Source organism: Cynoglossus semilaevis, chromosome 9 (genome assembly GCF_000523025.1).
Source record: "Cynoglossus semilaevis isolate Cse_v1.0 chromosome 9, Cse_v1.0, whole genome shotgun sequence".
NCBI classification, from domain to species: domain Eukaryota; kingdom Metazoa; phylum Chordata; class Actinopteri; order Pleuronectiformes; family Cynoglossidae; genus Cynoglossus; species Cynoglossus semilaevis.
The window spans coordinates 17642636-17656714 of NC_024315.1; the positions used below are offsets into that span (position 1 = coordinate 17642636).

The 14079-nt window shown below is 41.8% G+C and overlaps 3 protein-coding genes and 2 long non-coding RNA genes across 12 annotated transcripts in view; 3 read left to right on the forward strand and 2 right to left on the reverse strand.

The window, feature by feature from the left end:
* Positions 1-5055, reverse strand: trim25 (tripartite motif containing 25). 3 transcript variants are annotated; one of them, XM_025058640.1, is made up of 9 exons: positions 4942-5055; positions 4556-4696; positions 2743-3391; positions 2533-2628; positions 2207-2440; positions 1880-2048; positions 1562-1684; positions 1216-1275; positions 1-1140 (listed from the first exon to the last, which is right to left on the reverse strand). In XM_025058640.1, the coding sequence occupies exons 3-9, from the start codon at positions 3370-3372 to the stop codon at positions 608-610; spliced, it is 1845 nt and encodes a 614-aa protein (XP_024914408.1). In that variant the 5' UTR covers positions 3373-3391; positions 4556-4696; positions 4942-5055; the 3' UTR covers positions 1-607. The 3 variants fall into 3 exon arrangements, with proteins under 3 accessions (XP_024914408.1, XP_008315889.1, XP_008315890.1); XM_008317667.2 differs by lacking the exon at positions 4942-5055 and having other exon boundaries at positions 4556-4704; XM_008317668.3 differs by lacking the exons at positions 4556-4696; positions 4942-5055 and adding an exon at positions 4081-4247.
* LOC112487489 (uncharacterized) lies at positions 3398-6465 on the forward strand. The gene is made up of 3 exons (XR_003050617.1): positions 3398-3958; positions 4961-5267; positions 6329-6465. It is a non-coding gene; the product is annotated as an uncharacterized LOC112487489 (long non-coding RNA).
* Positions 5296-10764, reverse strand: LOC103384231 (keratin, type I cytoskeletal 17-like). Its single transcript, XM_008317666.3, has 8 exons — positions 10338-10764; positions 8225-8307; positions 7821-7977; positions 6989-7153; positions 6769-6894; positions 6429-6649; positions 6305-6345; positions 5296-6212 (listed from the first exon to the last, which is right to left on the reverse strand). Exons 1-8 carry the CDS (start codon positions 10731-10733, stop codon positions 6115-6117), a joined length of 1287 nt encoding a protein of 428 aa, XP_008315888.1. The 5' UTR covers positions 10734-10764; the 3' UTR covers positions 5296-6114.
* Positions 7152-10450, forward strand: LOC112487488 (uncharacterized). 5 transcript variants are annotated; one of them, XR_003050614.1, is made up of 4 exons: positions 7152-7370; positions 7842-8009; positions 8105-9038; positions 10315-10450. It is a non-coding gene; the product is annotated as an uncharacterized LOC112487488 (long non-coding RNA). The 5 variants fall into 5 exon arrangements; XR_003050615.1 differs by having other exon boundaries at positions 8105-9041; positions 10315-10439; XR_003050613.1 differs by lacking the exon at positions 10315-10450 and adding an exon at positions 9126-10287.
* Positions 10762-14079, forward strand: part of krt222 (keratin 222) — a 23055-nt gene continuing 19737 nt past the window's right edge. Inside the window, exon 1 of one of the 2 annotated variants that reach the window (XM_025058642.1) lies at positions 10762-10900. The gene's annotated coding sequence lies outside the window, so the exon portion shown is untranslated. Of the gene's footprint in view, positions 10921-14079 lie in introns of both variants that reach the window. The other variant, XM_025058643.1, reaches the window with a different exon arrangement.

Sequence of the window (14079 nt, forward strand, 5' to 3'; positions counted from 1 at the left end):
TCATGCTTTTTGTTTTTAATTAGTTAACGACATGTGATTGAGCAGAAAGATTGAGCAGAATCGCAGATTAATGCTTCGCTGTCTCACACACACACGATCAAACTGTTGGTGTTCCAGCCAGTCTGGCACCAATAGAAACATTTGAACAACATTCACCAAAACCTCAGTCAGGTGTGATGTCACATGTCAATCAAATTTTGACTCCACACAGAGAAGCTGAACCCCAAAGTAAACAGTATATTTGATTAGTTCATTTGTAGCTCGGAGGTGTTATTAATATAATACAAACACATGGATATACCTGCTAACTCCCTGAACACAACAAACACTGAAGTCAGGCTCTGAGTGACATGTGGACCTGATCAATGATTCTGACCCAGTGAGTGGGTGAATCCACCAGTACAAGTACAGTTACCATAGGCAACAGTGCTGACATTTAGGTGGGGTCATGTTTTACCATTTCATCAAGAACAAAAGTCATCAGCCTGGAATTAAGGCATGTTTCATTAGTCTTTTACAAAAAAGTTGTACTGGCATGTTTTACATCATGTCATACAGTAACGTGACCCAGTGTGTGTGTGTGTGTGTGTGTTGAATGAACATGTTCTCATTGCTGCAGCTTGCACAGAGAGAGGGAGGAACTACTTGAGAAAAGCCAGAAGGCTGGGTACACTGCCTCGGTGATGGGAATGTCAAAGGTGAAGAATGGATACGCCATCTCAGCCACCTTATAGAAGGTGGCCTTTCCAGCATCACAGTCCAGCAGCACACCTACGCGCTTCGGGCTGGGGTTTTGCAGGACCACCTCCATGCTGTTGTGCCAGGCTGACAGTTTCACATTGAACCACTCCACACACCAGGACTGGGCGTTGCGGCCCAGGCGACTGTTGGGCCCTTTACGATCAATGCTGCCAAGAGCCAGACCTAGGCCAATGAAGTTGTTGCAGCTCAGCCGGATTTCCCAGTAGTGGCGCCCTTTAGAGAAAGCCTTTGAGGCAAGCACCTGAGAGCAGACAGTGAAGCGCTGAATGTAGTTGGGGTAGTTTGCCATCTCCTCTGACACGGTAGCTTTGGTAAACTGCTCAGTCAGTGTGATGCGTTTGTGGACCGTTTTTGGGTCAAAGGTCAACACAGTTCCATCTGAAAAGACAGAGCAGAACGGTCATCAGAAGACGTTTGTTTGGCGACAGTAAAGCGGTTCAATCATGAACGTACACTTCAGGAGGTGACTCCTCTGTTCAGCAGATGTTACATTTGGAGGAATGTCTGCAGGTTCTGCAAAGGACAAGAACAAAGGGTTGTTCAAAGAGACGAAAGAGAACTGACTGCATGTCCTCAGCTATTATCCTTCACTCATTTAAACTACCCTTTGACCACCACCAGATGGGGCTTTAATGACATTTAATGACAAGAAAGACAGAGAAATCAGTCTCCTCCTCTTCCTGTTTGTTTATATGGTATCATGTGATGGGACCTGACTTCCTGTGTGCTACTTGTAACTGTTTACTAGACTTCAAACGTTGATGTGACATTGCTTTGACTCCAACTCATTCAAACTTACTCTTCTCACTCTGTGGCTTCTTCTTCTTGGTGCCTGCAGCTTTGGGCTGTGCGTCAGGAGCTGGGCTGTGGGAGTGTGGAGGTCGAGACTGTTCAGACTTGTCTTGAGGCTCTGCAGACCGACCTACGAGAGAAGGAATCTTGTTTATTTTGTCATGAAGTTCTTAAAACCCAAGCTAAAGAGGCATCAGCATTGGTACTTTGTATCGGCGAGTCCAAAAATGAATGTACTTGTACTCATATGGGTTTGTAAATAATGGGATTGAGACAACCCTGGACTGTAGTCAGTATTATTCTTAACCCCCTCCTCCCTGTCCACCTTGTCTGAGCAGCAGCTGTCTGCTCTCCACAGGCTGTTTGAACACCTCAGTCAGAGACTCCTTTAAAGCTGCAGGGAAGGCCTGGTAGGCCATCACTGTGCTGGAGTTCAGGTTGATTCGAGGGCTGTAGGGTTCAAATTTGACAGCGGCAGGTAATTCACATGAAACCTGTCAGGAAAGAATCCACACATCTTTAAAATCTAAAGCACAGTTTTCTAAAAAATATTTATACAATTCATATAAAGAATTTGTGCATTATTGTTTTTTTTAAATATTTTCCTTCATATCAGCAGTAATATATTTGTCGTTTGTCTCTGTGACCTTACCTGAAGGAAGTCCAGTGTCTGGGTCCGGCTGAGCAGACTGTGGATGGACTTCTTGGCCTTATTCATGTTGGTAACGTTCTGAGAAAACTTCTTCATGAGGGTTTTAAGTTTAATCTGACCGTTGTGCATCTCTGCATCGACAGCCTGCAGAGCAGCATTCTCCTCTTGGGTCAACATGTCATGTAGCTGCTCGTATGCAGCTGTCAGGGCGTTCTTCTTGCTGTCCGCTGCTTCCTGAGTTCAACAAGGCAGAGTTATCATAAAAGTATTTTCCTACTTGTGCTGTTAGAACAGAGACAAAGTGCAGTTACAGTTGGTTTCATTACCTTCAGCGTGTCCTGGATCTCTGTCATCTGACTTATACAAGCTTCGTTTTTCATTATCTTTACATCCAGCAAATCCAGCTTTGCTCTCAGGTCGGACTGTAAGCAGACATTTTACAGTGCAGAAATCACATAACCACACTAAACACATGCGTACATTCCACAAGGGAACACAATCACAAGATTTGCCAAATTTCTCAGAAATAGACAGACCTCCTTGAGCATCCTCTGCTCCTCGGGCGAAGTGAAGGAGCAGCCTTTGTGGTTTTGTTGCAGGCAGAAGCTGCAGACAGGAGTGTTGTGCTGGGTGCAGAAAAGCTCCATCAGCTTGTGGTGGTCTGTACAGATGCGCTCCAGGAGGTCACCAACAGGCTCCGTCAGCTGATGGGGACGGAAAATTGGGTTTTCCTTGTGGGGGCGCAGGTGCTCCTCACAGAACGAGGCCATACAGGTGAGACAGGTACGACACGCCTCTGCTAACATACAGGTGTCGCAGCGGATGATGGTCTCTTCTTCCTTCTCCTCCACCTCCTGGACTTCTTCTTTACTCTCCTCTTCGTAGAGGTTCAGCTGGCTGCCAGTAGACTTCAGGTTGAATGTCTCCACCACGGTGCAGAGAACTGTGTTCTTCCTCAGCTCTGGTTTGGTGGGAAACTCAGTGCGACACTGAGGACAGCTGTAGGTCAAGGAGCTGTCGGTCCAGGAAGTGAACAGACAGTTGTGGCAGAAGTTGTGACCACAGGGGATTGTTACCGGGCATTCAAAGGTGCTCAGACAGATGCTGCAGGTCAGCTCCTCCTCCAGATTCATCAGATCCATGTTGGCGTCTTCTACTGCAGCCATGACGACACCTGAGACTAGGCTGCAACACAGATATTAGAATGTGTGAGTTGGGATCTTTGACATTGGGTGCAATAGTGTTTTAGAAACTTCAAAAAGGAAAGTGTTCATTTTACACCTGTTATTTTCTTTTTAAGTCACTCTTTATTCTAGGAGTTCACTATTACATAGTTATTTAAAGGATTCATCAGATTTATTTTACCCATCAAAGATTGCATGATCCATAAACATATATATTTAAATATTAATATAATATATATGTATATATAACAACCCATTCTATACCATTTTTAAATGCTTAAGTACACCAGCTAAAGTTCTTTAATTTTGATTCATTTGACCTGATTCTCAGGACCTGAGGTAAGTCAAATCAAACATGGACGTCAACATTAACCTCAGTATCGATATTGCGGCGCACAGGCCCACTGTGCAGCAGGGTAACGATAACGTAAAAATATTGAGTGTAAAAATGTTGACATCAGCAAGCTAGACTCATGCAAAAGAAGGGAACCAAATAACAATAACAACTTCGGGCACATAACAGAGAAGGGTGGCGTGAATAGTCATTTGTGGCACATAACTTGTTAAAGTAAGTAATACAACTATTACTACTAGTGGACTCATTATATTTGAACCTAACGTTGTGCTGTTTTTATGCCGCAGCAAAAGCCTAAATTACGAAGTACGGTGAAGGAGAAAGCACAAACTCACGCGGAACCCAAAACCGACCGTCGCCTCCTGTCCTGTCAATACAAATAAATAAGTAAATAAATTTACGTAAATATATTACACTTTAGGATAAGCGATTTGTTAGTAGTATTTTATTTTCTCTGATTCTGAAAGCGCAGGTCTTCGCCCCGCCATGGCGAGTCTGCGACGCAGAAAGAAAACATCGCGAGAGACCACTAAAAACGAAACTTAAGTTTTGCTGTTTTAATTTACGTACATTTTTCTGAAAATAAATATAAGCGTCTAAATATCACACAGCTTGTTTTTTCCTAGAGCAGTTCGTGTCGTTAATTTTGTCTCACGGTAGACAAACGTCTGTCCCGACGCTCGATTAGACGTCATTTCTAATAAAACTGGCCTCCATAATGTGAACACTATATATAAGAAGAATAAGACGGAGGGCAGTAAATACAAAAGTACTGACACGGATACTTCAAGTAAAATGTCTTCTAGTTACCTGTAGTTCCTAAGGTGGTGAATAAGTTCAAATCAACGACGTCCAAATAATAATGGCCTGCACCTTCATCCGCGTTTATCAAGAACGAGGCGTAAGCCAGTCCCGTGACGTCACGTGTTTGCGTGAGTAATTGACTTTAGGCTATCAAAAGGAAATAACAAAATTAATAAATTATCTGTATATACAGGTATATATATATGAGAAAAAGAGAGAGAAGATGAGAGAGAGAGTGAGAGAAGGGCAAAAGGAGGAATAAGTTAACAAACAAAAAAATCGCATTTTAAATATTTTAAATAATAAACTGTTAAATTAATTACTTCCTTGGCTGACTTGCCGAGTAAATGATACTGTACAGTTTTAGGTGATTGATAAGGGAGTATTATCACCTTAACTTCTGTTGTCTAGATGTGTTCTTAATGTGATTTTATCACACTGCACCCTACCAACCCTCCAAACCTTCCTGCGGGTGGTGAGTCCTCTGGGCCAAAGCGCCACTTAACTGAAAGTCACTCACTGAAAACTTCTCAGAATAAGATTCCGTCCGCCTACCACTAGAGGGAGCCCAAGTACTAACATTGACACGCATGTATAGTTTGAGAACAAACGATTTACTCTTGGATCTTCTAATTCCTGGTTCTGTCCACTCTGGTAACAAACAGAACAGTGTTCTGTCTTTTAGACCGCGCTGCTGTCAATGACAAGGATAAATAAGGTGAGGGAAACGCTCTATAAATGTAAGTTTTTCTAAATTTTATTTTATTTTCGTTGTTGTTTACAAAAGATTGTAGGACATTTACTACAGAAAGCCAAAAACTGCCTTAAACCAACAGAACCTACAGATAGAACCAATCTTTCCTCATTCTCATCACTTTTATTGTTTGAAATAATACCAGCAGAGTTCACAAACTAAACAAAGATTTGATACATTTAATTGAAAGGTAACCTCTCCATATCAACTGCAATAAATTCAAATACCAGATGTAGCAAAGCTAAAACAAACATTACAGCAATAAAAAGCCCAAACATTCCATAACTGTAAAAAGACAGACTATGACAATGAGGTTTCATCTCTCTCATGTCACTGTCCTGTGTGCATGCATTTAACCCAGTGGTCAGAGAGTAAACAATCCTGAACGGAATGATTATGTCAAATTACTTTAGGTTCTAACAGTTCCAGAACTGACAACACGATGATATATGTTCCTGTTTTTCTTTTTTTTTAATGTTGTAACTTTGGCCACAACCTAGTTTGATAAAACCAAAATCTCCAGCAAAGGCATTATCATGTGACGGCCCACGGTGTCACCACACCCTGAAGTACAGTTGAATTTTTCTGTACTATTGTCATTAGAAATTGGTTTATTGCATGACAATGTCATTTTCAATTAGTATCAATTCAAATCTTAATCTTAAAACAGTGAGTAATGCTGCAAAGACACTTGTACAGATTTTGCAATTTTGTAAACACAACAAATTAGATTTTATTCTTTTCATTTAATAGATATTTATCTTTTAAAAAGGTATGTTTTGATCCAGATCATTCCTATGTAGTTGGTCTACTACTTGAGCATCTCCACATCTTCTGAGCGTGACACCACTCTTCCGTTGACAATCTCCTCAATCACCAACGTCCTCCTCTGCTTCTTCACTACTTGAGCTGTTGAACATTTCAGAAAGATTCATCATAAAAATTATCATTTATTTTGTTCAGAAATCATCTTTTAAAATACCAAGTTAACATGGACATACGTTGGGTCTCTGTCTTTTCTACAGTGGTGACGAAGGATTTGCTGAAGACACAAAAGGTAAAAAAGAAGACGGTTTTATAATCATACCGACATCCATATCAGAAAGAGCGTTTCCAGACCGTTACCTCAGATCCTCTCCATCCAGCAGCCTTCTATACTCAGCGATCTCCATCTCCAGCCTCGTCTTAATGTCCAGCAGCACCTGGTAGTCTGAGGACTGCCGGGCGATGTCGGCCCTGACCCTGCTCAGCTCCTCCTCCATGGTGTTGACGATGCCCTGGAGCTGGTTGAGCTGCAGCTGGTAGCGGGACTCTGTCTCTGCCAGTGTGCCTTCTATGGCTGATTTCTGGAGATGGAAAAAAGAAGACAAGTGGAGTGGGGTTCTTTTTTGATTCTTCTCGGCCGTACGATACATCACATTGATATGTGATTAATGTTTGAAAACAGTGGTGGGGTCATCGTTACCAGGTTGAGCTGAGACTGCAGCTCGATCTGCAGTGACTGCAGGGTGCGCTTCAGCTCGTTGATCTCACTCCGGTAGCTCTGGAGGTTCTCCGTGCTGGTGGCAACTTGCTTGTTAAGTTCGTCAAACTGTTGACCATTGAAAGTGACATTCAATGTTCCAAAAAAGACGGTGATTATTAAAACCACGGCTGTAGGGACATCGCCCTGTGTCCCTCCTCACCTTGACCTTGTACCAGGCTTCCATTTCTTTGCGGTTCTTCTCAGCAATGTTCTCATACTGAGTTCTAATGCCATTCAAGATCCTTGACATGTCTTCCTGAGGACTGGCATCCACCTCCACATTGACAGAACTGGAATTGACTTGGTTACGCAATGCTGCCATCTCCTGTCGGAACAAATGATAAGATGGTCAGAAATGAGAGGCACAAAGACATGATGGCCACTCAGCAGCATCATTATCACCAAAGAAATGGAAACAAATTGTAACATTCATTTATCCATTGTGACACATTTTATCTAATCTAGTTTCACTGCTGCATTTCCTGTCTTGGATAAATGAGCCTTCAACAGAAATTAAGGCCCAGAACGACAGGGAGCGTGAGGTGAGGAGACATTACTACCTTAGATGTTGTGAAAACAACATGATCAGATGATCTAGTTAGTAAAGCTGGAGGGATGGAACAAAACATTTGTTCTTTATTTCTGTTTTGCTAATGTTTAATATCTAAAGACAATTATATATTAATGTGTTAACAACTAAACATTTCCCAGTTATTCCAAACTCAGTTCCAGTGGTTCAGTCTCTTTAGTGCCAGAAGGCTGGGTACACTGCTGAGACCAAAACACATGTTTTGCTACAAAAACCTGTAGGTGAGCAGACATTTGAAAGGAACTCAGTGTTTCTTTTTGTTTTACAAAGGGAAGAGGCAACATGTTTTTTAAGTAGAGCTGAGTAAATACACGACTTGAATCTCCCTGATCCAGGAACTGTGGCTAAAATAGTGGGTCATGTTACTTTTGTTTCCTCCTGTAGAAAGTCATCAACGACTCACCTCCTCGTGGTTCTTCTTTAGGTAAACCAGCTCTTCCTTCAAGCCTTCAATCTTCATCTCCAGCTCAGACCGGGCCAGGGTCAGCTCATCCAGGACCTTGCGTAATCCAGCAATGTCAGTCTCCACTGACATGCGCATGGCCATTTCATTTTCAAACCTGTGTGGCGGAGATGGAAGGGCATCAGAGAGGTTGGTGGAACGGTTCCTGAATCATTGTTCGTAGAACTAACAGGAAAATGAGTAGCTGAAAACCTGTTGCACTTGTTTCCTCTGTGTGTGAACAGTTACACACCCACTGTGACAACATGTCCAATCCACCTGAGCTGACGGATGCAGCAGGTGATGGTGTCTCGTGGCCCACACATGGAGCACAGAGTTGTTGGTGACATGACATTTGAACTCACTTTATTCTGAAGTCTTCTGCTGCCAGTCTGGCGTTGTCAATCTGTAACATCATCCTGGCATTGTCCAGCGTGGCAGCACTTATCTGTAAAGACCATACAAGCAACGTATTCACTCACTAACACCATTTCATTGGTCAATAAGGCAAAAGTGCTGCAGCCACTGGTGTTTATCGTCCACTAACTGTGCGTTATTACTCATCATTAATTATCTGTTATGACCTGAGACCACTTGTACCGGCTGTCCTTCATTGTGTTCAACCATAAATCATTTTGACCCTTGTTCCACATCAGGTCACTATGGTGACGACAAAACCAGCCAATGAAAAAGTTAAATGGTCTGACGGACCAAAACATTCTGTATAACGAAATGTATTTTTAACTGTGGTTATGAGAACTAACATTTATAGCAGGAACAAGAGGGAAAAAGGTTAAATAATAATAATAATAATAACTACAAATTAGCTGGCTAGCTAGTCTGATTTCTTAATCATTTAAAAAATAATAAAAGTATAGCAAAGAATGGTACATATTTATAAAGAGTAAAAAAATAAAATTGAAAAATAACATTTAGCCTAAATGATGGCCAAGGGGTATTACATATGTATATGTATTGGTAGACTCTATCATCTGCCTGAGATACTAATGTGTCATATATATTTGTCCTTCTATGATTCAATAGTTACAGGTTTCACAGCCAAGAACAAGCCGGTTCCTTAAGATGATTTTGAATCCAACTGTTGTTTCTGTGCTACCAGCTAGGAGGAGCCATTTTGTGCAACTGTGGGATGATGAGAACCTTAAGAGTCTCCACTAGGTGGTAACATGACGTTTGTTTACATAAACTGTTATCTCCACCGCAAAGTCATAAATGTGAACGTGTCATTCTACTCCATGGTTTTAGGTCTGGCTCCTTCTGGAGGCTTCTTTGTTCACTCATCTGTCGTAGAACATTCTATACTCTAACATCCTGAACACAACGAAGGCCTTTCTACTCCTTACCATATACAGTACTTCATTTCTAATGATGGTGGGATGAAAATGGTGTTTAAAAAAAAACATCAACTGTCGGAAGCAAATGTAGATTGTGCTGTTTAGTTAAACTTGTAAATCAGGTGTTTGACGAGGAGCCTGTTCCTGTTGCATTGCATTTGTAACAATATTTTGAGCTTATATACATACACAAACATATAACCAATTTTTGGACCCTTTTTTTTTTCTTCAGACAGAGGTCATTGAGCTAGAATAAAACTACTCGTGTTCTAAAAAAGGTTTCACTTCATCTGTATATTCACAGTTCACTTTCTGCTCTTGCAGAAATGCCATGATTCCACGAAAACAACTAGAATATTCATCAATCATTTACTGTCATCTGCAAGTCAAACAGCAGAATAAAAACGAATAAGCATAAAATAGGTTTATGACTTGTTTAAATGTCTTTAGTATTCATGTATTGTTTTGCATTCTTGCTCTGAGAAGACACACAGAACATTAACCTCTGACCTCTGGTACGTTTTAGCCTAACTTCTGTACTGGTACTGTTCTCTGCCTCCTTCACGCCTCTATATTAATGTTTGTTTGTTGACATAACATGACGTCAAGACACTTGTTTTGAGGCTATGAGCACATCCGTCAGTGTTGGCTTTTTTAATATATTGAAATGTTGTTAACTCTGCAGCCATTCTCTATGTAAGACTAAAATGTAAATATACACTCAGATAAAATATAAGAACAGTGGATATCAAACCTTTTCTTATTCAGTTGATGAAAATGTTTTTATTAGCCAAGTACTAACTCTAGCTAGCAAGAAATTTGATGGATAAAGAAGTGGTAGAACCACAGCGCTGTTACATCAGTATCTGAGTTATTTATTATTATTTATGTTAATGATTATTTGTAGTGGAGTTCTGTGATCTGCATTGTAGGTCAATAAAAATGTTCTATATATATATTTATATATACTAAATAATTTTACAGGACTACGCATTCATTTATAAGTTCGAATTGTTGCTATATTTTATATATTTTTCCTGGCCCAGGTTTGATCTCCAAAAGAATTACTTGACCACTCTGTTATTTATTTTGTATTTCAGGAGTATGAAGGTGAAAAGGTCACCTTTCTGCGCAGGTCGTCGATGATGGCCTGGTACTTGCTGTAGTCAGGGACCACCGGGGTCTGCTTGTCGTACCACTCCCGGATCTGCTTCTCCAGCTTGGCATTGGTGGACTCCAGGGTGCGCACCTTCTCCAGATAAGAGGCCAAGCGGTCGTTGAGGTTCTGCATGGTGAACTTCTCGCTGCCGGTCATTGAGAAACTTTCGCGTCCTCCGCCTCCAAGCATCGACGTCAGGTCAACACCGGAGCCGAAGTCGTTAGTGGCGTACGAGACCCGGACGTTGCGACCACCTGCGCCGCCGTGGACGCTGCTGCCACGTCTGAGGCTGGTCACGAGTGGAGTGGAGGACGAGGACAGGGAGGAAAATCCAGTGCGGTAGGAGCCTGCGGAGTTCATGGTGACCCGGTGCTGGAACTGTGCTGAGCAGGAGTGTAGACCGAAGAGCTGGCTGCGGAGGAGCAGGTGATCTGACGCTGCAGAAGAAGGCTCTTATAGCCTCCTCTGTGGAGTAGGAGGAGGAGGATGAGCAGGTGGAGCTGCCACTCCTCACCCCTCCATCACAGGTGTGTCCTCGCAGGTCTGGGTGAGTCAGCACTCAGGTTTACTTTCCTCCATGTTTAACGGCTGCCAGGGCACATTTTAATATTTCGTGACTTTTAGGAGTGTTGGTAAACTCGTCACGCTCCACTTCAGCCAGTCTGGTGAACTTGTCACCTCCAGACAGTGGTTCTTAGTGGGGGAGGAGGGGTGCAGTGAGGTCAGGGAAACTACAGAATAAACATACATTTGAAGTAAATGCTTTGTAAATAATTTAATGTGTGACTTACTCATCATTAAAATGAGTACTATATTTATAGAACAATAATTCTCTAAGACAGGATGTAGATTTTTGACAGCGTCTCTGTGACATCTCAGAGGTCATATGAAGCCATTTCACTTAAACAGATTCATTTTATTTTTACCACAAATTTATATATGTGTAAATAGAAAATAACCTACAACATATGGTAATAAATCTGTGTTGGTTGGAGGTGGAACCTCAGGTTACGAGCATAATCCGTTCCAGGACCAAGCTCATGTTTCGAATTATTATTACCATAAGATATAACAGAGAAAAAAAATCTGTTCTGGCCCTCTACAAAAACTCCCTTATTAATGCTAATAACAGTGGAAACAACATGTTTGCTAGTGCTATAGAGAAATACATACACAAAAGAATTATAGTATGGAAGTCGACAAACACGTGAAGTGAACGAGTGTCTGTAAGCGTGCTCGTGTCTCGAGGTTCCACTGTATTTCTTCAATGTTATCTCTGCAAGTCAACTACACTATGGTAGCTTCGAATTCACACTTTTCACTTGTGAAAAAATAGCACAGTGGGTTCTCTTACTTTGAGTTTTTAAAAAATAAAATAAAATAAAAGCCCAAGGCAGAGAAAATAACTGTAATCAGAAGTAGAGTTTGGGTGTTTTCTCTTCACCATTGACAGTCCTGTGCTCTTCCCCTTCACTATCTGTTCTGTATCTCGTCAGCTTCCGATTCTATCTGAGCAGGAGCCTGTGCTGCTGTCTGTCAGCAGATTTTAATTCAGATTATTGTCACACGGTATTGTCGTGTTAAAGTAGCTGATCACATGAGATCGGCTGTGGCAGATACACAGTGTTGTGTAGCAGGAACCTGTTACTATATAAATGATATAAAACTGGAGTTACGTTTGAACTGGACCTGTATAAACATTCTTAAACCGTTTATAAATTATACACAGGTTCATTTCTTCTTGTCTTTAAGAACAGTGGCCATGCCCTGCCAGTTGTAAGATAACATTTATGTTCATCCTGTTCCAGTCCACTCCACTGTGTGGGGACGGTGCAATGCTCAGAGCACCTCATTGGTAACTTGACAGCTGGTGGACTCGAACCTTAAACCTTCCGGACCCAAGTCCGGGGGCACGTCACCCTAGTGTGAAACAGGCTCAAAAATCCACAACCCACTCCGTCTGTGGGCGACACAGGACTGACTGGTTTGGCTGAGTTGTTTGACTAATCTAACTCAGTGTCTCGTCACCAACTGACAGCTGTGTGTGACACTCCCAGAGTAGTTGTTCTGTGCCACGGCAGTGTCTTGTAACCGTGAGGTGCTAGTTAACATCAGATCAGCTCTGCTCAGTGTTTCTCCTCCGCTGCACTCTCTGAAAAAACGGGGGGGGGGGGGTTCTCTCAGGAGGTTTCACTGGAGAATGAAGCCACCTTTTATGGAAGGTGTAGTCGTCTACTTTACTGACCCACCCAAATAACTTTGACTGAGTAATTTAATCAAACAATGCTATCAAATCACTCCATGGTGGCTGTGGCTGGTTAGGTAGAGTTTCATCTCAACCAGGAAGCCAAGATCAGATTCCAGCTTAGTGTTGATGGGTAAAAACTTCAGTCAGCTGTTATAGGTCATTAAACCTATGCAAACACAGGTAGAACATGCACTCACACAAGGAGATCCTGCAAAGGCCATACAAAATAAACAGTAGTTCACCTCCAGGATCATGCAAGTGACCTTCTTTCTATAAGGCAAAAGCACTAACCACCGTTCCACCACATGGCCCAAGGCCTCAACGGCAACCTTTTCCCCCCTCTTGATATTTACAGCATTGTCAACAACAGTGAACATGAACATGTCATCATGTGTGGCAGAAGTTAAAAACCGTTGTCTGTCCACCTGCCGGTCATTTTAATTACACCATGAAAACAAGAATGTGACTTTTGTTTCAAGTTTGTATGGCTGACCCATTGTAAACTCTAAACTTTTGTGTAGGCTAAAATATCAATTGAATTATTCAGAGAGGAATAAAATGTCACTTTTATTTCCGAGATAGCTGTTAAACAGAAACTACAGCCCAAGTTGTCCTGCAGAAGCCGAGGTTTCACTGGGCGAGCCTTTTGTTTTATCTGCTTTTAATGACATGCGATGATGTCAGGTTCCGCCTCCAACCCACTCACCCTGTCAGTCCACTGGACCGTCCCTGTCCTGTCACACCCCTGTGTGGGGTTTGATTGGGCCTTTCCCTTTAATCATTCTTCATTGTACAGCAGTAATTCACCATCACAGGTGTGCCTTTCATTTCCATGCCATGAGTGTAGGATACAAAAATGTACAGTTTTCTTTGAATTTGTATGGAGCAGTTAAAGGTTTGAGGTGTGGAGGGTGTGGTCAGGGAAGCTGTATGTGTAAAGGGAAGGGATATTTTGATGGGAAACAGGCGTGAAGTTTGTTTTTATTGCACAGTAATTACAGCTGTATTGTAGCTTCACATTTTTCTTATTAACTGCAAACGGATTTTTTTTTTAAATTTATTTTCACTGACACAGAGGTCAGCTAATGTGCTGGCTCTCTGAAAATCAGTTGAAATATAATTATAGTTTTTGATATTTGATATTTTTAAGCGTCTTCTGCCCGACAACTAGATCCAAAACATTTGATTTCTCAGACCGACTTGAGAAATCATTTCATGTTTTTTCCCAGAGCCGTGGCTTTGATTTATAAACCTGTCATTCCTCTTCTTTTATCTGAACAAATGTGAACTCGCTGCATTGCTCCACTCTTCCCCTGAACTCTAACCATAAAACTGTGAAGTCCATTGAGACAAAGGTGTTTTATAACTCCACTTCTTCTGCTGCTCTGGCTGAACTTGATGAAATCCTGGCCCACAGTCGTGGCCTTTTCTGCTTCTGTACGTTAGGTTTTTGCTCAG

Excerpts from the sequence above, each read along its gene's own strand:
- trim25 (XM_025058640.1), bottom strand. The coding sequence starts at position 3,372 with ATGGCTGCAGTAGAAGACGCCAACATGGATCTGATGAATCTGGAGGAG. Across the intron at positions 1,685-1,879 it reads ACAGCTGCTGCTCAGACAAG|GTCGGTCTGCAGAGCCTCAA; the intron begins GTGGACAGGGAG and ends CTTCTCTCGTAG. Across the intron at positions 1,276-1,561 it reads GAAGCCACAGAGTGAGAAGA|AACCTGCAGACATTCCTCCA; the intron begins GTAAGTTTGAAT and ends TGTCCTTTGCAG.
- LOC103384231 (XM_008317666.3), bottom strand. The coding sequence starts at position 10,733 with ATGAACTCCGCAGGCTCCTACCGCACTGGATTTTCCTCCCTGTCCTCG. Across the intron at positions 6,895-6,988 it reads AAGCCTGGTACAAGGTCAAG|TTTGACGAACTTAACAAGCA; the intron begins GTGAGGAGGGAC and ends AATGGTCAACAG. Across the intron at positions 6,346-6,428 it reads CTGGATGGAGAGGATCTGAG|CAAATCCTTCGTCACCACTG; the intron begins GTAACGGTCTGG and ends TTGTGTCTTCAG.